The sequence below is a fragment of the Molothrus aeneus genome, chromosome 4, assembly GCF_037042795.1.
Source record: "Molothrus aeneus isolate 106 chromosome 4, BPBGC_Maene_1.0, whole genome shotgun sequence".
NCBI classification, from domain to species: domain Eukaryota; kingdom Metazoa; phylum Chordata; class Aves; order Passeriformes; family Icteridae; genus Molothrus; species Molothrus aeneus.
Window position 1 is genome coordinate 15,496,432 of NC_089649.1, and position 24,570 is coordinate 15,521,001.

General features: G+C 36.1%; 1 protein-coding gene across 1 annotated transcript in view; it reads left to right on the forward strand.

Annotated features, from left to right (window-relative positions):
- The window catches only part of TTC29 (tetratricopeptide repeat domain 29), a 113,563-nt gene that overhangs the window by 43,466 nt on the left and 45,527 nt on the right, over window positions 1-24,570 (forward strand). Inside the window, exons 6-9 of the mRNA XM_066548953.1 lie at window positions 1,368-1,580; window positions 2,578-2,663; window positions 17,804-17,895; window positions 23,265-23,388. Of these exons, the coding sequence (XP_066405050.1) occupies window positions 1,368-1,580; window positions 2,578-2,663; window positions 17,804-17,895; window positions 23,265-23,388 (515 nt within the window). The remainder of the gene's footprint in view (window positions 1-1,367; window positions 1,581-2,577; window positions 2,664-17,803; window positions 17,896-23,264; window positions 23,389-24,570) is intronic.

Consider the following 24,570-nt stretch of genomic DNA (forward strand, 5'->3'; position numbering starts at 1 on the left):
CAAAGTTGAAAGTATGGTTACAAAGGGGTAACATATGCAAAAGACAAATCTAAATTGAGTTAATAAGAGAAATCTGTCATAGCTGTTCTGCTGCCTCTAGGTTGGCTGGAGGCCTGGGGAGATAACCTCATTTTCTCAAGGAATGCTTAAAGAACATACATCTCCAAGCTTTTCTCCTTTCCTTTCTTATGACTGGGAAACAACTTTTCTTCCTGGTTCCTTTTCAGTTTGAATTCAGCGCTGTAAAAAAAGACTGCCAAACAGCAATAGTTCCTTGTGAATCCCATCTCAGAAGAGGTGCAAACTACAAGCATATAAATGAACCTATTTTATGGGTTTTTTTCAGCTGTTAATAGAAATACAGTTAATATATTGATGATCTATGGGACAAGATTGCTCCATCACATACACACTTATGAAGGCAGGGTCACATTCACAGTTCTCCCTGCTACAGAAGAGTCTTTGCTAAACAAGATATTGTGACTAGAATGCTTTCTTAAAATTATTTTTAGTGTAAATAGTCTTATCTTACCTGCTTCCCAGCAATACCCATTATGTATGAGAAAAAGCTTTTCTGTTCTTTCCAAGAGCTTTGAATTTTCATTGTCCAGCAGGTATGGAAATCTCCTAGATTGATTTTTATGCACAGAGGTAAATCCAGCTAAAGGTAGAGGAAAAACTACTTGAATGTGAAAATGAATTGAATTCTATCTTCAAACTTTCCTTTGCCTTAAAAGTGTTTGAGTAACTTACATTTGAAGACCTTGGAGTATATTACTTCAGGCTCAGTAATTAATCTATCAATGGTTAATGCTCTTGCAGTAAATCTGTTAGATAAACTTACCAGAGTTGGCCTTGCAATAACTGCTGAATGAATTACTTTGCATGATAATTCCTTTTTTCATTGATTAATTTGTTTGAATGAAGGTTTTTAGTTTTTCTCCACACTTCAAATCTTTCACCACAGGTTTTCATTATGGAAAAAGAAACTTGAGGAATGGTTTCAGTTGTGATTATTTATGCATAAATGTGATTTGATGTATGAGAACCACAAAGGGTTTATGAATCTAGAATAAATTTATTTTCTAGAAGATCCTGACTTTGCATCCATGGAATCATACCCCTTCAATACTGGGAATTTACAAAGGAAAGCTAATTAAAAATATAACAAATTTAAATTAGAGCATTACTGAGTACTGGGAAATTTGATTCTATTTTCCAGTGATCTGTGGGTTATGTATTGGAGAGTCTTGAAAAATCTGTGGAATGTTTGGCTGCAACTTATAACAATAAAATTATTATAGACAACAAACTTTAACAATTTTTTGATGATTGCACTGATTTTAATTCTGAATGACATTTTTCAGGTCACATAACGAAAGCTGCTGAGCACCTTGAAACCTTTTATGAGCTAACAGAGGGCACATCCTGGAAGGATGAGACAGGCCGCACTTACACTTCACTGGCATGTCAGCATCTCTGGAGAATTTATACATTGCTAGCAGACAAAATGCTGGAAAATAAACAACACCAAGAGGCCATCAAAATGCTAATAAAAGCTTTAAAGATGGCCAAAGAAGGTAGGTGGAAAACAATGCTTTCCTATTCCTTCATTTAATGTGTAGGCCATGATTTTCCCAAGAGTAAAGTAGAAATTGTCAAGGTTTTGAATGGGTGATTATTTCCTATGAAACTCAAAGACAAATGCTATCAAACACTCTTGCAGATCTCACTGAAGCAGAAATGCCTTCTTGCTGACTACAAAGAAACTTTTAGGTTCTTCAAAGCTTTATCTCCAAAAACAAAACTGACAACCTTGTGGGAACAATAATGTACAACTGTGAACCCATAATCAGAAAGTGAAGTCACTGATGGAAGCTGAGGTCACTTATTTTGATTGGCTAGTCACTGTTGATTTGGCAGTTTTTGACTGATACTATCTGCTGGAAAAGTTACCTTTTCACTCTACATACTTACTTTATACTTGAAAAAAATAGGTTTTTATCATAAGCAAACAAAATTTTCTATCTTAATATGCATAAATACTTTTAAACCTAAAGTAAAAAAACTACAGAATCGCAGAACAGAGGTAGGAAGAGAAACAGGAGAATAAGATGAAAATGGTGAACCAGTGGTTCTGTCTTGATGTTTCACCAAAATTCACATTAGCAAAATGTGTGGGCCGAGATACATTTTGTGTTTATATATATGAAGGTTTATTTGTAGCCACTTTTATTTTATATTGAGTATATATAGAGAGACTAGTATAATTTTCTAATGTGAAGTCACTTAGGACCATGATTAAACAATTAATGACAGAGAACTCACACATGTTAATTTGTTTGTACTTTATTACTGGAAGAGATTTTCTCTGACTTTGCTAAACTTCCTTGGTGAACTCTATAGCCTTTATTTTTAATTACTACTGTATGTTTTCAGAAAGAGATACATCGGGGGGGTAAGGAAAGGGAAAAACTTACTACACTGTATCTTGTTTAAGAACCTGCAAGAGCTGTCTATACCAATGCAATTTTGTTCAAATCATGCTGGTAACTCTACCTTTTACCCTTTCTTTAGGAGGTGATATAAAGATGCATGGAGAAGCAGCCTATTGCTTAAGTCTAGCATATCATTTTTCTGGAGAAAACGAGACAGCACTCGCAGTAAGTTTATTCTTTGCTTTAGCTTTCTCAATATCTTCGTTTGCCTCCTCAGCTTGTTTGGCATTTGCAGAGTGGGAAAAAACTTGGAGACACTTGGCTCATGGACCTTTCATAACTTTATCTAGTTCTGTAGCAGGGATCCACGTGGCTCAAGCATTTGTGGTTCCAGTAAATACCAGAACTGACTCCAGGTTTTCATGCTTGGATCTGTAGAAATAATATAAATTGACAATTCAGGTTATATGTGACTAGCCTTCCTTTTCTTATATATACGTGAATATCGGTCTATGTTTATTAGGTTTTTAAAACACCAGTTTTGCAAATTAGTTTGGTACAGTCTATTTGTGAGAAACAATGAAAAATATATCAGTTCACACACTTAGATTGTTAGAACATCAGTAATTTAGAAGAAATATGAATTGCTTTTGAAAAGCTGTAATGCTGATGCAATTTCTGCTATGGATACTTGACTTCAAACTCCTCTTCTGATGTTTCCCTTGAGCCTTAATAATTCTAAGAAAATGAGAGCTCTGCATGTGGAATTCTAGTCTAGAAGGAGGGTTTCCTTGCTTCCTCATAGGTCAGTGTGAGAGGAAAGATAAGCAACAACTTGATTCTTTTGTGCCTGTCATCAGTCACAGTCCTCCATGATCCTCTTAGAAATGTTCTGTGGAAAGTAAATTTGAATAATTTGTTTATTGTTATTGCAATTAATCAGGTAGATAATTTCTCTTTCTGTTTGTTCTTGTAACTGCAAAATGACTCGGTATTCTATTAATGAACTTGTTTTATAGAGGTCATTCATTGTGAGTATTTTTTGTTGTGATGGTTTTTGTTTTGTCTGTTTTTCTCAGAAGCAGACCAATAGAAGTCCCAGAATGAATTCAGCATGTGTATCAATATTACTTGCTTGGCTCTTTCAGTGTAGGATGTGTTCTAGATTTCTGTCTGATTTCCTTTTTGTTACAATTTTTTTAGAAGTTATTGACCACCTTTATACACTATTCTTCAATGCTGAAAGTCCTATCTGCTGCATAAATCAATTGGATGATGGAAAGGGGGAGCCTGTTCTCAGTGAATTGCAGTTAAACATGTAGCTGAATGTAAAAATATTTCAAAACTAAAAAGCTCCAAATAATTTTATAAAATTGTATCTAATAGTTGCAACATCAACAAGAATATGATATTTGATCTTTTACAAGAAGGCAGTGTGATAGATTAGACAAGAATTTTTTGTCTTCAGTTGAACTGCAATTGTTTTTTGCCTGACAAGTATGCTGGCATTATTACCTTAGCAACTTTTCTCAGACTCTCAGAAACTTAATTTAACTTCTCATTTCACATAATATACTGTGTGAATTCTGAAGAGCAGCAAGATAAACAAATGTGCTAAATGAAGAAGCCTGCCTCTTAATCTCTCCAGAATATACAAAGGATCAAACTACCCTTGAAAATGTTAAAAATATTAGTTGTCCTGGCATTGTTTCCTCAGAATCAGTTTTGACTACATTTTGTAGCTATTCCCTTCCCTTCATTGCTCCTCCATGTCTCTTGTCAAAAAGTTACAGCAATCATTATGAAATTGCATTTCTTTTTGTTGCATGCAGATTTTTTTAAGGAAGCTTCTGAAACCCTGATTTTTTTATTGTACTCATTTTAAATATGTAACCAATAGGTAGTACCTAATGTTTTCAGTCCTACAAAAACACCTGACAGTTAAGGAAAGTAATGTGCAAGGGCAAGAAGGTCTCTGTATCCAAAACAAGTTCTACATTATGTTAAAAGTATAAAATGTTATTTTAACAGTAATGGAAATACCAATACTTTTCAGTGGTAATAATACAGTGGCATTTTCTAATATAATGGCATTGTCAATAATATTACATGAAAAACTTTTAAAGTACTTTTGTTAAAAAAAATACACTGTGTTCTCTGGGAGGAAGAAAAAGGGGTACAGTTTTAGTTCCTTTTGTCTTTTGCAGTGATCAATATAGACAGCAGTAAAATATCCGTGGTTGACGGTACTGTGGAGCAGAACTTGTCTTCACTCTTCAGTTGGAAATCATTGCCTAAAATTTCCCCTTCTGTTCTCAGTTTAATGGTCTCTGTATCCAAGGGGAGCTCAGATGCTTACGGAGATGAAATCATTGCCTCCTGTTCCCAGGGGCCCACTGGTTATCATTACACATAACATGCAGACAATACTGCTAGGAGCCAGTTTGCCTCATGGTAATATGTAGTTCATCACCAGCTTCTGTAGCATGCTAAAGAGGTCTTGCCACACAGCTTGGGACTATTCGGATGTAGACTCAGGGGTCTCAGCAGTTATTTCCCTGCTTTGCATCAGTTTTCATCTTCTTTATCCCTTTGTGCCGTGGTCCACCTCAGGCAGTCTCCTTCTAGGGGAATCTGAAAGGAGCAGCTGTTACAGGCACCATTTCCTCCAATTGTTGCCACTTGGTTCCTTTTGCTCTTTAGCCTCCCTCCCCCAACATGCACACTCAGGATCATGCATATGAACTTGTTTCTCTCTCATTCATGTCTTCTAGCAGGGCAGAGAAGCATATGTTCAAAATAGTCATTATCTGATGCAGTAATTAAAGACTGAAATGATTAAGCTGCAGCCTATTCTATAAAAAAATGCAGTCACTTTGTATCAAATGGGCTGGTTTTGTTAGAGAAGGTTTTTTATTTGCTAAGGACTTGGTGTTTAACATTATTTGATTTGATGTATAATTTTTATAAATAAGTTTAATTTTATTTGATATATATGATTGATTTCAGTGGAGCTACTTAGTTGTAAAAATATAAGTGTGTGCAAGTTTAAAAGCCTGAGAACTTATTATGTTCAATAACAGTGGGGTATGTTCATAATATTTTTCATATCATCTGGTTTCTGATTTTATAATCAAGCCTAATGGTTTTACAAAAAAATATTAATAGTTCACATTAGATAGATTTCATCTTAAACATTAAAGATTTTGTCATGGAGAGTTCTCCATCTGGGCTAATTTTAAAGTAAAAGTTACTGTTTACTTGTTTTTTCCTCAGACTCATTATACAAGCAGGATATTAAGTGAAATATTTCTGTGTCATTAGAAATCTTACATAAAGTATTATAATCTAATGCTTGATTTGTGACTTTTTTTTTCTTAAACTGGGCTTTCAAGAATTCTTCAAAGTGTAGGGTATCATGGATTTTTTCTCTTTCAATTAGAGTTGCGTCCCAAATCATTATGAAAAATCCAGTCCTTGTTCCTCATCTAAGTGTTAGGGCTTTTTCTAAGTGTTCCTTTATTTTGGATATTGAATCCTGTGCTTCAAATATGTTACACATTTAAATAATAGAAGCAATGTTCATGTGTACTGAGACTCATGCAAGCTAATGTGGTAATTTATGACATAATGCTGTCTGCATGAACACAAGCCACAGGCATAAAATTATCAAGAAAATTTATGAACTTGCAAAGACATCTTCACATTCAAAATGACCCTGTTACAGCAATCAGAGGTGATTAATGGCCATAAACTTAATTTCTGAAAAAGTCTGTGTCAAAACAACTGGGAATTTTGTCTCCTCTCATGCAGCTGGGGAGAATATGAGTGGGATGCAGATATTCTGAGTTTGGTATGTACAGTCTATTTTATCTGATTATATCTCATTATATGGATTATGCCCATATGGATGGATGGATGGATAGATTTGGTAACTCAAGGAGGATATTAGCAAATAAAAGAACTCCAAAAGGTAGAGTAAATGTTACTCTCTTTTCTCTCAAATATTGAGTAAGGTTGTTGAGAAGAATGAGCATGTGAAATTAGAGGGCTGAACTTCAAGTCAGTGGTGAATAGACCACTGAGTTTGGGTTTAAACTTTCATTATTGTTACCCCAAAAAAAACCCCTCTCACATGGGGACTCACAATACACATCCAAAGACACTCTTCAATAGAAATTATTTCCAACTTCCTTCTTTTAAATCACACATGTGATTTAAAAGTCTAAGTGATCTTTAGCCATTAGTAATTAAGTGTAACATTTTCAGCTTAGTAAATGGCATCACATGCTTGGAAAAACATGTTAGCATACCAGTTTAAGAAGAAGTCTCATCATTCCTAGAGGCTCCACTTTCATTGAAGTGACTTTTAAACTGTTTTAAAAACTCTATTGATATAGGAAATTCATGGTTTTCATATCTGAGGAATGAAACCCCAAAACTTTGAGCCTTCTTAGAAGGTAGGCACTTCTGATTGATCTTGACACTGGCAATAGATTATGTACAGAGAAATTGAGTGGCCCAGTTTTGAAACTGGTTAAATTTCATGTTCCTGAAGGATCCCACTGCTGCTAGATACTGGTGAAGATAATACAAACAAAATTATGTGAGAGGATTAATATTGGGAGTGAACTTCGTCCTGACAAAATAGACTGACTCAAATGCTGAGGGAATTAAGAAATTAAAAATTATTTGTGTTGACAATACTAAAGAAGACCTAGAACTTCAGGAAAGAGATGAATGTCTGATCATTCAGCTAATTTTTTTGTTGTTAATTTAGCACTTAATTCTTAAAGTGAAGGACAGTTCTAACTTTTTATTTGGACATAAAAGTTAACAATCTCTTAGTGAAGGAAGGAGTTCTTTTGTGGGTTTAAGGTAAACAAGATTTTTCCTATCTTAACCAGTTTCTTGAAAACCTGTGGGGAAAAGTGTTCTAATTATGAGAAGCAGCAATGCTACATTCCTTCAATACTTTTCTGTACACCACACAGTTTTCCACCTTGGTGTTATGGTGTCCACTATGCTTGCCTTGAAAGATGGTGTCATTTTCCTTTTCAGTCTATGGTTCAGATTGAATTTTCCTTGGTTAATGGCAGCATAAGAACTCCCTTCAGTTATGTGGATTTTTGTCAAGATAAATTTGCCACAAGAACATCCTCTATAAGAAAACACTCTTAAATGCAGTCCCGCTGCAGAATTACTGTACTCTAGTTACACAAAAATTATAGAGCAGAAGAAACAAAAAATATTAAATACGTAAAAAATCTATTACCTGATGATAAAAAAAAAATCACAATTCCATGTTTTCCCACAGCAACAATGAATGCTCTAGCAACTTGTTGATATTGACTTTACTCTTCAGGAGTCTCATGTTCCATAAGAATGGAACCAAAACACAATGAATGGCTGGATTTCCATCTCATCCATCACAGTTTTCAATTTATTCATTCATACACCCCAAAAGAGTAGGACTACTGCAGTGAGTTGAAACTTTGAGTGCTCAATCCATTAGATAAATCTAAAACACCTTTTCAGAATGTTAGTAATATCTGACCACTGGTGTTCTCAAGGATCTGAATACAAGTTGGTGACAAAAAGTTTAAAACCTCAATTTTAAATAGACCTATGCCTGGATGACAATGCATGACATTGTTTTGTTTGTTTCTACTTCTGAAATGTATGAAAGTTTCTTCATATATATATATTTATAAGATTATGTAGCCTTACTTAAAATATATATATTAAGCATCCTGCATTTAGAAGTTCTGCTATTTAACATATCAAATGTGGTTTCCCAAACTTCAAAATTTATTTTTGGTAATATTTTGACTCTACTTAAAAATTATAAATTCTAATATTTTATCATTATTTATTATTTTATTATTGCCTTATATACACATGCAGGCACTTAGACACACTTTCTATATGAGTATGGAAAAGAACTGGAGGGGGGAGTGCAGTGCAGCACTAGTTAAAGTATATTTACATCATCATAGAGATTCTAAGATCAAGTGAATTGTTTGCATAACTCTGAATTATTTCTGAGAAATTGTTCCTAACTGTTATGTTTGAACTCAGAAGAAGCAAACTGCCCTTACTGGGGGTTTGCTCGGCTATAATATCTTGAAAAATTGAGGACAAAGCCATAAAAATTCCTTGAACTGCTCTGCTAGGGAATAAGAATATCTTTATATCTGGTTTTCACAAGGCAGCTCAGGCAGAGCACTTGGCAGTCATGGAGCCTCAGCTCAGGTCTCACCTTTTTGGTGTTGCTGCTGGGTGGAGCAGCCTCTGCGTGCTCTCCCCTGGTGTGCCCAGTGCAGGTGGCTCTTCCTTGTGCTTTCCCAGGCAAGTTGGCACTGGGGACACAGCTAGACAGGGTCTGCTTCTGGGAAAGAAGGTTATGGTTAGCTTGTCCTGAGATTTCTGAAACTCCAGTAACTGTCTTCTGTCAGTTATAGGGTGTGATTTAGGCATTTGCTCTGGAATCTATTGAAACTTTTTTAAAGTAGTTAATAAAGTATGCTCCTTTTTTTCTTGTTCTCTCTTTTTCTTTTTTTTTTTAAGCACCTGCCAATGTCAAGTTTCCCCTCATTTCATTCCCACATTGGATTTCTAGCTTGGGTGTGCTATACCTCAGAACCTAAATGGTGCACATAATTGAGGGAAAGGTGTAGCTACAGCATGTCTAAGTCCATAGTTTGTTATCTGATAACAATAACATACAAGATCTTAGGAACTGCCAGCCCATTAGTGCACTTCCATTAGTGAAACTGCACATTCTATACCCAGGGCTGTAGCAAATGGCTGAGGAACTGCAAGAGAAATTTTCTGATTTTGTTAGATAATCTACTTACAGAAATCAGATTCTTAATGTGTTGTGAGAAAGGAAACATTTTTACCCACACTGTACAAATTCAGGAATTTCAGTACTTAAATGTATTAATAATTTGGGAGGTTTTGTTTTCCATTGTATCGTTAATTCTAATGAACAGATTATAAAAAAATCTGTAAAGTAAAATCTGTAAAGTAAGGCTTTTAAAATTAGATTGGTTACTCAAATTGGTACAGTTCAAGCTACAGTAATTCACTTATTAAATATATGTTTAAATTTCAATTCAGTTATTCTCAATGACTTTGGGGGGACAAGTCATATGTTCAGGTATTCACAAATGCTTAACAACTTTGCTTGATCAGAATCATCCATGGCTAAATTGGAGAGTAGGTCTTGATTCAGGCATTAGATCTTGAGGAATTTAAAATTTATCATTTGATAGATAAATACCCTGAGAAGTTAAAACACTGAGGCATGTCTGTGTAAAACTGGATTCTTGGTGCCTCCTCGCTAGAAGCAATTTGTTTTGCTGTTTTGCTTTCAGTTTATGTATTATTTTAGAACTGATCAAAAGAATTGGTAGCAAAATGTGAAATAAATTGTACTTCTAAAGAAATCGATTTCACATTCCTTGGTGCTTTAAATGATTTTAGTAATATTAATATTTAAAATATTTCTTTTTATGACTGCATATACAGTAAAGATCCCCATTTAATTCAGCTGTTTTTCATACTAGTATATTACACAGTAAACATTGTAGAAATACTATATTTTAGCACTGAAATGGATGCAAAAGATCTCAAGTGTCTATTTGCATCTAAATGAGTCAAGTTTTATTCAGTCAATAAGAACAGTCTATTAATCCTTTTACTGCATTACATGGGTTAAAACTTGAAGAATATAAGGTTTTCAGCTGAATGAGATCCCTTCTTGAACTTCTATATTTGTTTACAGAAAAGTACCTACTACATTATCTAATTTAAATTGGTTTTATACTTTACTAGTTTATCTCTGCAGTTTTTACAATTGTTATGCAAATTTAACTGTTTGTTTGCTTGCTTGCTTGCTTTTAGCTAGGAAAACTCTGTGTAGTTAAAAATATCTGTTCAAGATATTAGTAAGTATGAAGCAGAATATTTATAGGTGCTTTGTCTAAGAAGTAATGGGCATTTAAGCATGCAGGTATTTATATTATGGTACTATTAGCTTAGCAGGCTACAGTGATCCGACAGCCAGGTACATTCATGTAGACACAACAATCTGATAAAAGCAGTCCAGACATCTGGATCACAGTCCTGCATACAAAAACATTTCTTAACAATTCACATTATTGCACTTACCCCAATTTCCAGTCCTGTCCACCCTTTTCTCCTTGTTTCTTCCCCCGGCTCTGCCTTTGTCTTTTATGTGCTTGCAGAATCTCACTTTTCCTTTACAAGTCACCTCCATCTGCTGATGTGTCAGAGTGGCCCTGGTGCCACACATCACATAGAGGAATTCTCAAGATGAAGGGCTGTATTCACATCACTACTTCTGTCTCAGCACTGTTTCATGCTTGTCACTGCTCAGCACTCAGCGCCACACTGCCTTGTTTTGTCAATAACCATTTATTTGTTGCTGGAATAGTAGCAACCATTACATCTGACCTCCCTGTTTCATCAATTATGAATAGATTATTGGATGTGAACATCTGCAAAAGCTTGCTGTTGAACTTACCTCCTGGCTGGGATTAGATAAAGTATTAAACTGTTGTTTATTGTCAGGCCAAAACTCTACTGGGAAGCCAGGGAATTCCAGGACTAGCAGACTCCCATCAGCAAGCACCAAAAATTGTTTAGTATTGCCACCGTTTCCCATAAGATCGTAGCCATTTATTATTTACACTTATTACTAGTTGTTATAACATACTTGATAAAAGCTCTTGGCAGGCACAGTGTTTCCAGCTATTGTCACATCTGTCAGGATGGAAAAGATACATAAACTGTTTTTTCCTCTTATATTGCTGTTAAAGAGTAACAGATGAAGCTTCTTCACTCCAGACTGTTAAGCCATGCTTTATTTTGAAGAAATATGTCAACAATGGCTGGCTTGGAAAACATTATATTTCTGTCCTAAATATAGATTGCAGTAACCTTCACTAGGGCAATGTCTTTTGCAGTGGAAATTTCAAAATGTACAATAATAGTAAATGAAGATACTTGGTTTTGATGCTTGCATAGTTTTTTGCTCTGAAGGACCTGGATGACTTTTTGGAAATTTTTCAAATATGAATTAATAATAAAACCCTTTATTAGGTATAGGAAATAAGAAAATTATTATTTCATTCCTGCAAAGTTGTTGTTTATAGAATTAGGATTAATGTAGTTATTGGTGGCACAGAAGTGCAGAATTAAGGACAGCAAGGCAGAAACAAAAATTAACCTTTATTCAATCATCTGTACATTTCATCTCTTTAAGCTTTCTGTGCAGCAAAATGAAGCATACAGGGTGAACTCCTGACCTTGTGGAAGCCAATAGAAGTTTGAAATTACTCTAGGGAAAGTAACCTTTTCAATTAGTTACTTGTATTTACATATCATCCATTCAGAATCAAAGCAAAATGTACATGCCTTGAGTACTATATGAGGCAGACAAGACTTGATACAGGCAAAGAGCCTTAGGTCTGATCTTGATAGACTGTTAAGGAATGAGTGAAATGTTTGTCTTCCTCCCTTAATCCTTCAAGCAGATGCACACACAAGGAACGTGAAGCATGTATTGCTGCGTGTTTGTAGAGCATGAGGGTAAACACTGCTCTTGATAGCCCAGTAGATCAGGGGAGGAGGAGTGTGGACTGGATTAGTTACCCACAGGGAGAGTGGAGCCAAGCAGCACCTCAGTGATAGCCATGTCCTAGCTCTGGAAAGTCTTCAACAAGGGTGTTCCTCTGGAAAGTCTTCAACAAGGGTATTCCCCATTGACATTTGGCTTGGACAGACTTCTGGCTGGCTTCTTCTACTTCCCTCCCCTGTCCCTGACCCCTTGCTTCAAGATGTGTCCTTATGCATTATCCAAATAAAGTCTCTGGAATAGGAGTTCTGGAACAGACCAGTTTGACCAATTCCAGCATAATTCTTCCTATCTCTGTAAGAAGATTGACAACATTTGTGGATTTCTAGTAATTAATCTAAGACTGTAGCCTGTGTAAGTGGGTATGGCTGAGGGCAAGGAGTTAACATTCACAGAACTGAGTTGAGTAAACTCAGTATGAATAAAGAGGGAGTATGAGTATGAGGGAGAGCATGAGTAAAGAGGGAGAAGTAACAGTTCAGTCAAATCAGGGAGTGCTGTCTCTTTCCTGGGTGTGGCACCCAGTTTCTGTATCTCTGAGCATGCAGATGGATATGTGCCGCTTCTGAATGCTCACTATGCCTGAACACATTTAGCATTGCATGAGGTGTGGCCTGCCATTCAGGTACTGCTGTGTAATATTCCTGGGATTAATGAGCTCTGCACACTGTGATCAATACATTTCATGAACAATACCCTTTTCTTTTTCTGTCCAACCTCTTCCACGCTGTGTTTTGGCAAAAAATAAGAATACATCTGGGTTTGTATTGTGAAACTTTTCTTTACTCTTACTCAGCATGGCCACAGGTGTGTAACCACTCAAATTATGGCCACAAAGACTGCACTTTTTTGTAATTTTTAAATATGCATTTCTGGGGCAGCTACTGGTCAGAGTTCATTGAACTACAGAGTGCCCATGTATACAATTCTACTGTCTCTTATTTTCACTGGAGTATATCAAAGTGATTATTTAGTAACCACTAAATAATGGTATGAAGTGGTATGAGTCCTGTACTCTCACTCGACTGCGTTGTCTGTCTACCAACAACTATTGTTGGCTTCAGAAAAATACTGTCAGATGCTGCTAGCCAGGCTGGGCCTTAGCCTGCCACTGCAGTGCCTGTCAGGAATCATTAGCTACTGATCTCTTTGACTAATGGTCCAGTTGATTGTCTGATTCATGTTCAAGATCTGTAAATGAGGCAGAAGCATCTTTCCTGCTCACCAGCTGTGAAATGGCTAAACACAGCTAGATTTGCAGAAATCAAAATAAATGTATTTCCAATAAAGTTTGGCAACGATATCAAATCTAAAGCTGAAAGCAGAACTATGTTTTTGTGTTTTTTAAAGTTACAGTATTATAAATCAATGTTATCTCATGATGTGCTTGTCAGAGAAATGTATTTTACCAAAACAGTGAAATGCTGGTAGTAGCATTAATCTTGTGTTGAGTTGGATAGATGTTCTTTATTCAACATAAATTCATACTTTCAATATTTTCTCTTTTGTCCATTATCCCCAGATGTACCAGTGTTCAGCAGAGCCTCTGTGCTTTTATCTGAGTCCTGTGTATGCTAATGAGGTGTGTGTGCATGTTTTTGTTCACATATAAAAGAAATACAGATGTGACAAAAATAAAAAATAAAAGGTGGGATTTTAGATGGAGGGGGTTCTTGGGGGAGGAGCTCCTGTATCTGTTTTATATTGCTAGAATAAACCCTGGAGGGTCACCCTGGCATGGGGGAGGAGCTCCTGTATCTGTTTTATATTGCTAGAATAAACCCTGGAGGGTCAGCCTGGCATAATGCCAAGATAACTGAGAAGTAAATCTGGGTCTGAGAGCTCACTAATATTTTTCTTGGAAAAGGAGGTAAATATGACACTCACCTCTAGCTAGAGAATTAGCATGAGAGCCATACCACAAACAGGCTCCACTTTGCCGATTCAAGCCGAGATTAAGTCTTTATTTTTACACTGTAATTGTAGGCACAACAGACTTAAAAAGACACTGAAAAAGAGTTGATTTTGTGAATGGATTTTCCCACAGGAGCTATCCTGTGGTCTGTCATATGGAAGACAAAGTTGAAGTCCACCTTCCACTTCTAGCTTCCCACATCCTGCACAAAGGAAAAGGAGGAAAAGTGATTGAAACACACTGTTCATTTCTGTATTAGACTTTGACTTTCATGTTATTTTGGTTTTTTAAGCTAGTGTTTTCACAGACCCAAAGAAGTAAAAATTTTGGGATCATCAAAGTTCTTGATCCAAAAATAATCTGTGACCAGAATCAGTGTGTTTTTTGTAATTGTTATGTTGTTAAGCTTACATTTTTATATAGAGGTAGAAAGAACTGTACATTATTCTAATCTGTTCAACCTCATGTACAACAATCTTTTCCCTCTAGTTGCTAGGAATATCAAACTGTCTTTGAACAATATGGAAATTTTATAATTTTATAATGGAGTCTAGCATGATCAAGATAAATCTATTGTAACTGCTTCCTTCCTCAGAACTCTTTGTACATGGCTAATTCTAAACAAACAAGCAAACACAAACATAAAGGAAAAAACAGACATTTTACCCCTTCAGTAACTCTAAATCTCTAGAAACTTTGTCTAACTTTAGAGAGGGAAATTTAGCTAAATAGTGTAATACCCAAAGTGGTTTTAATTATACATTACCAGTATAGATTCTTACATAGTCCCATTCAATATCTATTTACACATTGTTTTATATTTTTATTAATGAATAATTACAAAGGAAATTACCAAGATGACATTTTCAAACACAATATTGCTATAGAATACCGCAGCAGAAGCATCTTACCTTAATAAGATTGTTTTTCTTTTGTTGTCTGAATTTTTCCCATCCAGTAAAACTTCACGTTTGTGTAGGAGTTTTCAGCATTAATTATTAATTATTTCACCTCTTCCTTGGATGTCATTTTCCCCTGCACAAATGGCCAATATATATATATATATATATATAAAATACCATTTTCTGGCTATGCTTCTTTCTAAAGGGAAACTTTTCATTGGGAACCTATAAATTCCATTGGATCCAAATGGTAACCAATGTTCCCAATATTTATCCACTTCTCAAAGAACTGATAGATGACTGGCAGAGCCCTGCCCACTCAATACTCTCTGCCTCATGTTTGTCTTTTCCTATGTGGTGTCCACAGGAAGCCAGTTAGATGGATTGGTTGTTCCTATCCTGTAAAAATAATCAGGAAAGTTTTCATGCTCATTTGTTGGTTTTTTACAGATTCTGGCAGGCACTGTGTTGATCAACAGGCAGAATCACTGTGTTGATTCCACTTGATTTTCCGGCATGTAAACGTTATAATTTTCTTGTTCTAAATGAAAATTTAAAATGTGCTGTAATTTCAAGAGACTCTGGGTGAAATCCTGTAATGCTTATATGTTTAACCATCATTTTAACCTGTTCAATCTGTTCCTCTTTTTCTATCCTGAAATGTTTCTGGCCTGAAATGTTTCTATCCTGAGTGTTGAAGGTTGGGCATACATCACAGAAGGGAAGAACACTCTTCACTTCTTTCACATAAATGGATACTGGGCAGTTTTGGCATCCAGGGATGCACAGCTCCTTTCCATCAAGCTCCTGTGTCCCTTTCTATGTCCCCATCTGTTACCTGAAGCTGGAGGAGTAATTTGAAATATAGACATAAAGAGTACATTTTTTATGTTAATTTATCAAGATTTCCTGCCTTTCATGGAAGTGATTTAATTAATATTATTTCCTCATTATTTAGAATGAAGTATCTGATTTGTGTAGAGTAGTAGTAACCTGGGACCAAAATGAGCACTTTTCATCAATATGAATGAGGGGCTTTATTTATTTACTTCCTTCTTTCTTGCAGCTGTTGCAGCAATGCAATGAACCAACTTTTTACTTCAGCTATATGCTTTGTATAATTTTTGCTTGGGTTTATCTGTACTTTTCAGGCTTTTTGATGTCTTTAATAGAAAAAAAAACGTACAGTAGCCAAAGCCTTAGGTTTCTAAGTAACCTTTCTGTGCCAGATAGTAATGACTGCAGGCCCTGTATCCAAGTTTAATATTGTAGAGGCCAGTTTAAAGTAGGAACTGTTTCAGCCCAGCACATAACATTGGTGACACCTCCTGACACTCTAATAGCAGGTTTTCTAATATGGGCACAATTATTACAACAAGTGCTGTAAGAGTTAAATGCAATACCAGGAATTATTTCTCAGACACCTGTGTGTTTCTGCTACCATCCTGGATTATTAGAAGGATGTACTGCAGGAACTGACAACATCATGTATGTATTCATTTTAGGGAGGCTTTTGAGCTGATGTGACAACTTCCTAACTGAGGTGCCTTTGTACTCTTTCTGTCACACCTAATGCATTGATAACTCAATTGGCAGTGACCTGCAAGGATAGGATGCAACATTAGAACACTACGATAAGAAAGTACTTGAGGGATGATAAATAAGGCAGTGCACATAAATAAATGCTACTTTTGGTGCACACAGAGTTTGTGTAGCTAAAGAATAAAAGCCATGTCCAGGGATGCTGCTACATGTAGTAAAACTCTTTCAAGAACTAGGAAATCTGAGTGGTGGAAACAGCAATGGAAATGGTGTCACCCACAGCATTAGCACAAGACAGGTTGTCTTCTCTTGAACCGTGCACTTTGCCAGTGACAGGGGTGTGCTCTGAGTAGAAAATGCCCAGTCTTTTACCTCAATATAAATAGGCATCCTGGGGCATGCAGGATACTGTCATATGTCCCTGGGCATCTCCCATCCTCCTTCAGAACTGGTAAATGACATTCACTATTCCTTTCTTGGAAATGTGCAAAAAGGATTTCCATAGAGAGTCTTTGGAGATTTCCTGTTTTCTCATGTGTGTAATAGATTGGGTCAAGCAACAAAGAGGAGGGATGAAAGAATAAGATTTAATTTTATATGCACTCTCCTGTCATCGCCATTGGAAAAAAATGGATGAAAAGAGGAATTCTGCAATACAGGTGATGTCAGTGTTAAATTAAATTAAGATCATATGATTTTATGCAGCAGCTGTAAGCCTTCAGTTATGGCAGGGTTCGTAATAATAGAGTAGATTCCAAGCTAATGTTAAAAAAATTCTCATGTGTGAATAATTAATCAGAAAAATAGCAGCATTATCTACAGTACTTTAAGCCAATATAGATTAAACATATAACATGTAATTTATTCCGTTTTGGGGCATCTGAATTGTACTAAGATAAGTTGTGACAAATGAAAGAAACAAAAATAATACTGAGTTGTATTTCAGCATATCATTTTAAAACAGCATGGATGCAGGGGACACCATCTTAAGTTATTGATTATCAGAAACTCATAAAAACACAGGCTCTTAAAATCTTTTAAATTATGGATAAGGAAGTTTATACTGCAAATCAGGGAGTACTTCTTTGGTTTTCTGCAAATTGCCAAAATACAGAGATTTAATTGCAAATTACATTTTTTTGATTTGAAATTATTGAGTAGTTTCAAACAACTATAAATAATGATCAAAACCCTAGTCCCATCATGGCTAATTAGAGAACAGTTGTAGAAGTGGGAAAGCTTTAATTTTGTGTTCTGTGTGGGCAGAGAGATTAGGAGGGGAAGAAAAAGTGGAAATTCCTATTGGGGTATTTACTGTTTTTATCTTCCTGTTTCACAGGTTTTGAACACCTCTGTAGAAATCTTCACAAGCCTTTGTGATTCTGCTGGCCTGGGCAGAGCATATGCAGCTGTAGCCAAGATCCTGGCAAGGTAGGTTAGCACATCCTTGTCTGACTGTCAGTGCAGATTCACTCAGCTGTGAAAGACTTAAATTGTTAGAGGTCTGTCGCTTTTCATTACTGACTGCTTAAATTTTAAGCAGTGCCCTTTTTGCAGTAAGTGACCCTTTCATCGAAAGTTATTTTAAACTGTTACACATTTTTTAAAGTGTATGGTTCTAGTTTCTCTTTGCCTGTAAACTATAACATGTCCTTTTTCTTCCACGTTTTGAGGGCTTTTTAAGTGTTGGGGCTTTTTTTGGTTTGTTTTTTTTTTTTTTTTTTTTTTTTGGTTTGTGGGGGACCTTACCTTACTGGAAAATAGAGATGCAGACCTATTTTCCAGGTTAAGAAAGAAAATCTGGAAGAATGTAGCAAGCTCCAGTATGTGTCTCAGTGTAATATTTTCTGAACTGTAAGTTTCCATTTATTGCACTCACTTCTTCTGTGGAGGCATTTCTGGTTTGTGGTTTGTGCATGTGTAACTAGGTACAAATTTTTTGCAGCTATGATGCTTGCGTTCAATATTTTCATTTCAGCATCTGGCATTGAAATCTTCCTCCAGGTGAATTAGTTCAGGTACAAATAATTTTGACATAAAGTTGCCTAATGAAATGATCATATGAGATAGGGAAAAAAGAGATAAAAGTGAAGGTTGCAGCATATTCTTGACTTATCCTATGTTTGAAGACCTCAGTGCATATGATGCATGATAGAGCTTGGCAATTGTTTATGGAGAGGGACCTGTCACCTCGTTCATTTCACTGTGCAGAGCAAATTCTCCTCTTGGAGTCAGATCCCTTGTCTCCTGGCCTTATCCAAGCACGTAGGGATCAGCCACAACCACAGTCTTCTTCAGCTCTCTGATGCATAATTCGTGTCTACATGTATTCTGAGCATCCTAAATAAGGAGATGGGAAAAGATATTCAAAAAGACACAGAACAGACTAAGAATACCAGGTCCCAGTTTTAAAACCATGTTAATTTCCTTTCTGTGATTTAGGCATTCTGGAATGAGGGCACATGCATTTATTTACTCAGAAGTTTCAGATTTCAAGATCTTTATGAAATTAGTTTGCTAAACCCTTCATCTGAAAGATCATGCCAATGCAATTCTTTTCTTAAAAGCAGACCTAAAGACGGAGTGGCTAGTGATTTTCTCCCGTATCAAATCTGTATTCCACTCCTTCTGGGAGCATTCTTTAACTATCCAGAAATGGACAGTCCCACTGTTACCAGTTGTTGCAATTTGAAAAAGAAGGAAAAGAGGAGATGAGGAGCAGTGGGAGCAGATACTAAGAGCAGTAAGATTCCACAGTTTAGTATTTAAGGCATTCTCCTGGAAGAGGAATATTCTGATTAATTTAGGTGAAGGAGTAGTTCAATCTCATGTGTAGGATCAGGGATTTAATCTGTTGAAGAATAGATTAGAGAATAGATTGAGTCTTCTTGGTGAAGACCCAACCCTAAACCCTTTCTCTGAAAAATGGCTGTTGTTTTACTTTTTATAAAACCCATCTGGTAGTTATGCCATGAGAGCATTTAATTAAATTAAACACCTTCCATATACATCTGCTCTGAAGAGCTTTGGGTATGTGATAGGCATTAACTGTTCAACCCTGTCAAATGTCACAATGGTTCTCAGCAACTTTCAGTTGTTCAAGAAACTTACACGTGGAAAAGTCTGGGCACCTATGAATCATAGAATGATAGAACCATAAAATAGTTTGGGTTGGAAGGGATCTTTACAGGTCAGCTGGGCCACCCCCTGCAGTGAGTAAGGACATCTTCAACTAGATCAAGTTGCTCAAAGCCCCATCCTTGCTGGCCTTGAATATTTACATGGATGGGGCACCAACCACCTCTCTGGGGAACCTGTTCTAGTGTTTTGCCACTCTCATTGTAAAACATTTCTTCCATACATCTAATCTAAATCGACCCTCCTTCAGTTTAGAGCCCTTGCCCCTTGCCCCGTTGCAGCAGGCCCAACTTGTGCTCAACAATTTGTCTCTGTCTTTATTATAAGCTCACATTAGAGCTGTAAGGTCTCCCTGGCGACTTCCCCAGGCTGTACAACCCCAGCTCTCTCAGCCTGTCTTCATAGGAGAGGTGCTCCAGCCCTCTGAGCATCTTGGTGGCCTCCTCTGTATCCACTCCAACAGGTCCATATCCATCCTGTGTTGAGGATGCCAGAGCTGGACACAGAACACTTTGGATAAATGCACCAATAATTACTGCTGGTAACAGAATCCCCATATTCAGCTTGTTCAACTTTCCTTTACTTGTATTGTTACTTGATCTAGGCTAGATTTGTGTAAATAATTTTAAATTTGATGGATAACATCTTCACAGGAAGATGACTGTTTCCCAAAAATAATGCATTACAACCATAATGTCTGTGAGAATTTGCACTTATTTCCTCGTGACAGATTGGAGAAAGTGTCTGAGCCCTCCTGAATGGCTCAGAACCTGTCTATGGCTTTGGAATATTTTTTGCAATCTTTGCTGCAGATGATGCAGACTATGGGAAACTGAAAATCTTTATCATGTGCATTTAGTCATGTCATTTTCCAGGGGAAAGAATCTGACATAATAGCATCATGTTCTTGACTTATTCTGCCAGTGTCCACCATGGTAATGACTTCTTGTGGACACATGATTTATACATCCAATTCCATCACATGAGCAATCCTATAAAAGGTGCATATTTTCATAAAAGTCTAATAGGGGTAAAAATCTCATAGGGCATTTTAGCATGAAACTGGAAAATGAGCTGCTGTAGATGTGTAATCTCTTCTGCTGAAGTCATCATAACTGTTCTGTGGGATCATGAATGACTATATCTTTAGGAAATTGCATTTTATGCATTTAGGAAGGTGATGTCTAAGGAGATAGAAAGTGTATGGCTGTATAAAATAACATGTAGATTTTTGAAGGAACTATAAAATATTAGCCCTTTGAGTAGGAAAGACCTGTTTATCATGTTATCAGGTCTTGTGCAGGATAAAGTGTTTCAGTAATCCTTCTAGCATACTTTAAATATCTCAAGCTGTAGTGCTTTTAAAAGTACTTCCTTTGAAAAATTGTTGAACTGTTCCAACTGATTTCTAGCTGGTATAAGTGAAGTCCTAACAGTGAGAAATATCTTTCTGATATGTATCAAATTGATTCCTGTTTTCCTCAAAGAGGTTATATGCCCTAGCAATTTTCATATTTTCTATATGTGGAACAGAAGTTTTGATGTGAAAAGTAAAAAATGGCCAAAAATACATGAAAACATTTCTATTAATTCATGAAATTAAGAAAACCTTTTTACATTTTCTCCTGTCACTGATTCCATTTGCTTTATTACTTTCAGCCTCTAGCCCACAAACTTGGTGGTACAATCAACAAACCCCTTAGTGGCTGTTTCATCTCTGCTCTATTTGATTTCTCCACTCTGAGTAAATGATTAAGTTTTCATGCATTGGTTCAACCAAAATCTATGTTCACTCAACCACATCCTTTATTGATTACTTCTACTGCAAACAGTAGGCCAAGTGTGATATACATAATTGGACAGTTGTCAGGGGATGTGGGTGTTAACAGTCCTGTTTTCCCAATTGGAAACTGGAATCACCTTGATACACAAATATTCTGCACTGTTTCATTCTCATTCCTTGGACCAAGGAGTCCTTTTCCTCAGAATATATGTTTTTAACTCTCAAAGGTCTGGTTGAATGGATTTAATGATTATACCATATAATATGCTCTTCAAGTTGCACCTGTGCACTGCATATAGAAAACTAGAAAAACTGGAATTAATATTTGTCTAACACTTTAACCTTGTCCTTTAACTTATATAAATCATATGCTGTATTTCTTTAGGGAAGCATTTGATTTTCTTTTCTTTGGAAAAAGAAAAAAGGTTAAAAAAATATGTGTTTCTAATTCTAAAATTTAGAAGCCTTTTGACATTTGGTAAATGTTTACAGTCCAGTATGTTTTGTATTCTCATGGTAATAAAATACTTAGATTTACTAAACTTTCCTAAGTTAAGTCTGCTAATTGACCTCTAAGCTTTACAGTAGCATATACTTGAGCATTTCAAGAATGTTAGTTTGCAGTGATTTAGCATCCTTTTGTAGTAATCTTACCCTCTTAGTCACATACAGATAATCACTGCAATATTTTAAATTTGCAGTTAAGCTTTGCTATGTTTCCTGTTTCATGGTAGGCTGTTATAATTACTCCAACAGCATAAAAGAGAGTTCAGAGTTCTGCCAGATTTTGAAAGCACATATCCCTAATATAGTTTATAATAAAAACTGTACTGTAAATAAATGCCAGGCCATCATTTACTGCAGGAATATAACTTGAAGGTAGTTTAAGATGGTGAGAAAATAAATCACAATTTTTTATTGCTTACAGAAACTCCTATTTTTGTGAATCTCTTAATTAAGACTGGATTTTCTGTCTTGGTGCCTTGACATTTAGCATGCTACACTCCTACATTAGTGACTCAAGTTCATGGCTAATATTGAGGTCAGCTGGAATAACACTCCAGTCTTAAAGGGAAAAAGGGCACCAAGCCTTATTCACAAGCAAGCTCAGATGTCTGTCTTATGTCTTGCAATCACACTGCTGAGGTCTTATATTGTTAATATGACCGGCTTTATTAAAAAACAAAAAAAAGGAAATCTGCAAATGTTATTGTCAAAGTATGTTAGCCAATTTTCAAGTTAGATGCAGCTGTGACCTCAGGTTGCTCTGAGCTCACTGGGATTTGGGGGTGGCACCCGCAATCCATGGTTTATAGGTTTGCCTGTGTGACCCTGGGCACCTTTGATCCAGCCAGCCAAAGGGCAGTGTTGTGTTCAGGGAAAGGCTGTCAGCCCAGAACTGAGATACAGCACTTTTATGGAGCCACTGCTGCACCACCAGGTTCTAGAGCAGCTCTGAATGACTGAAATAAACACCTTCACACCTCCTTCCCCTATTTTGTCAGGATGTGAAGTCCAGCTGAATTGAAAATATTATCAGCAGCTCAGTAGAAAGAAAAAATAAAATAATGGAAAGTCCAAAAGCCCTCTTAAATCATCCACCTATGTTTTTATTCATGGCCTTAAAATATGGCACAATATTCTGAAAGAAAGTTTTGCTCTGTTTTGCTGAAAGGATCCAGTTTTGCCCTCAGACATTCTGTATGAAGTAGTCTCACTGGGCTCAGCACAGGTAGTGCTGGAGGCCATTTGGAAATAAAATCCAGTCATGGATGAGTCATCACAAAGTAAAGTTTCTTCAGAACAAGGGGGCAGATCTTCAGCATTTGAAGAAGTCATCTGAGTAAATATTTCATTTTGTCCCTGTCCTTTGCTTCAGTCAGGGAAAATCAAGTGAGGCTGTGAAGTACTTGGGAGAGTTTATGAAGGATGCTGAGAGTGCTAATCTAAGCCAAAGCCTGGTGGATGCAAATGTCCTACTTGGAAAAGTTCACAATGAAAGAGTAAGTACTGTTTGTAGTAATGATCTCAAACAACTTGATTTACTTCTTGGTAAAATCTGGTTTTGCCTAGGAGATGACACATGAGGATTTAATCCAGGTGTTGCATCTTGCAGGAGTTACCCAGGGAGAAGTCACTGTGTGACTAAATGAAATGTGCCTTAATTTTCTGAGAAAGGTGAAAAATTCACATCATATTTAACACAGAGAGTTTTGTTCTAAAATAGATGAATAAAAAATTCCAAATTCAGATCAGGACAAACTTTACATGTTGTGAAAAATCCACATCCAGATCACCATTGGAGCCATATATGCCTATAAAGAGTCATCAGTTAATGCAAATGAAATTTTATTGCACTGTACGTGAATGTATACTGCATTGCATACTAATAGGCTGTTTATAATCTTAGCTACATTTCTTCTCTATATTCTCTCAGCCAAATTTATGAAATGGGTTCTAGCAGCAAGTAGTTTGTCAAAGGTCTGTTAGCAATGGAAGGACTTCCTCTTGTCTCCACTTGCACTGCAGTGACACTTGGGTTTTGAAATCAAAGGGTTAAAGACATTGCTGAAAAAGTGAAAGATTCGTGCTTTAACACCTATTTTAGAGCTGAATTGCTACACAAAATTATTTAGATACAATAAGTAATAAAAAGAATTTGTTCTGTATGCTGTCTAATATGGAACTTAGGAAACAGTTCCACTACAAATAAAATAGAACTAGAAATACCCTTTCTATCTTCTGTTGCATATTTTTTGTCATCAGTTCTGTGTGTAATATATTGAACTGAGTACTTTCCCCTTTTCACTTACACTATCCCTAAGTACCCCTTTTTTTGTTTCTTGGGTTCCTCTTACAGAGAACTCCCACTACCAAAATTGCTGTCCTGTTTGTCCTGGTTTTATTTCATAAGCAGTAGAAATTTTTTTACTCTACAATCTCTAAATTGGCCTGAGAGTTTTCTGTTTACATGTGTTCTTAATATAAATGCTGCATTTCCCATTGAAAACTAAGTTTTATGGTCTTTGACAACTTGATGAAGTAACTGTAAAATGGGTCTGAAACTTAGAAGGGTCATATGATACTGTGCTGAATTATTCTCCTCCAAATCTGAAAAATAATTAAATAGATTCTGTTTAACTACTTCTGTATGTCATTCCTTCTTCCACCATTGCTAATAATCA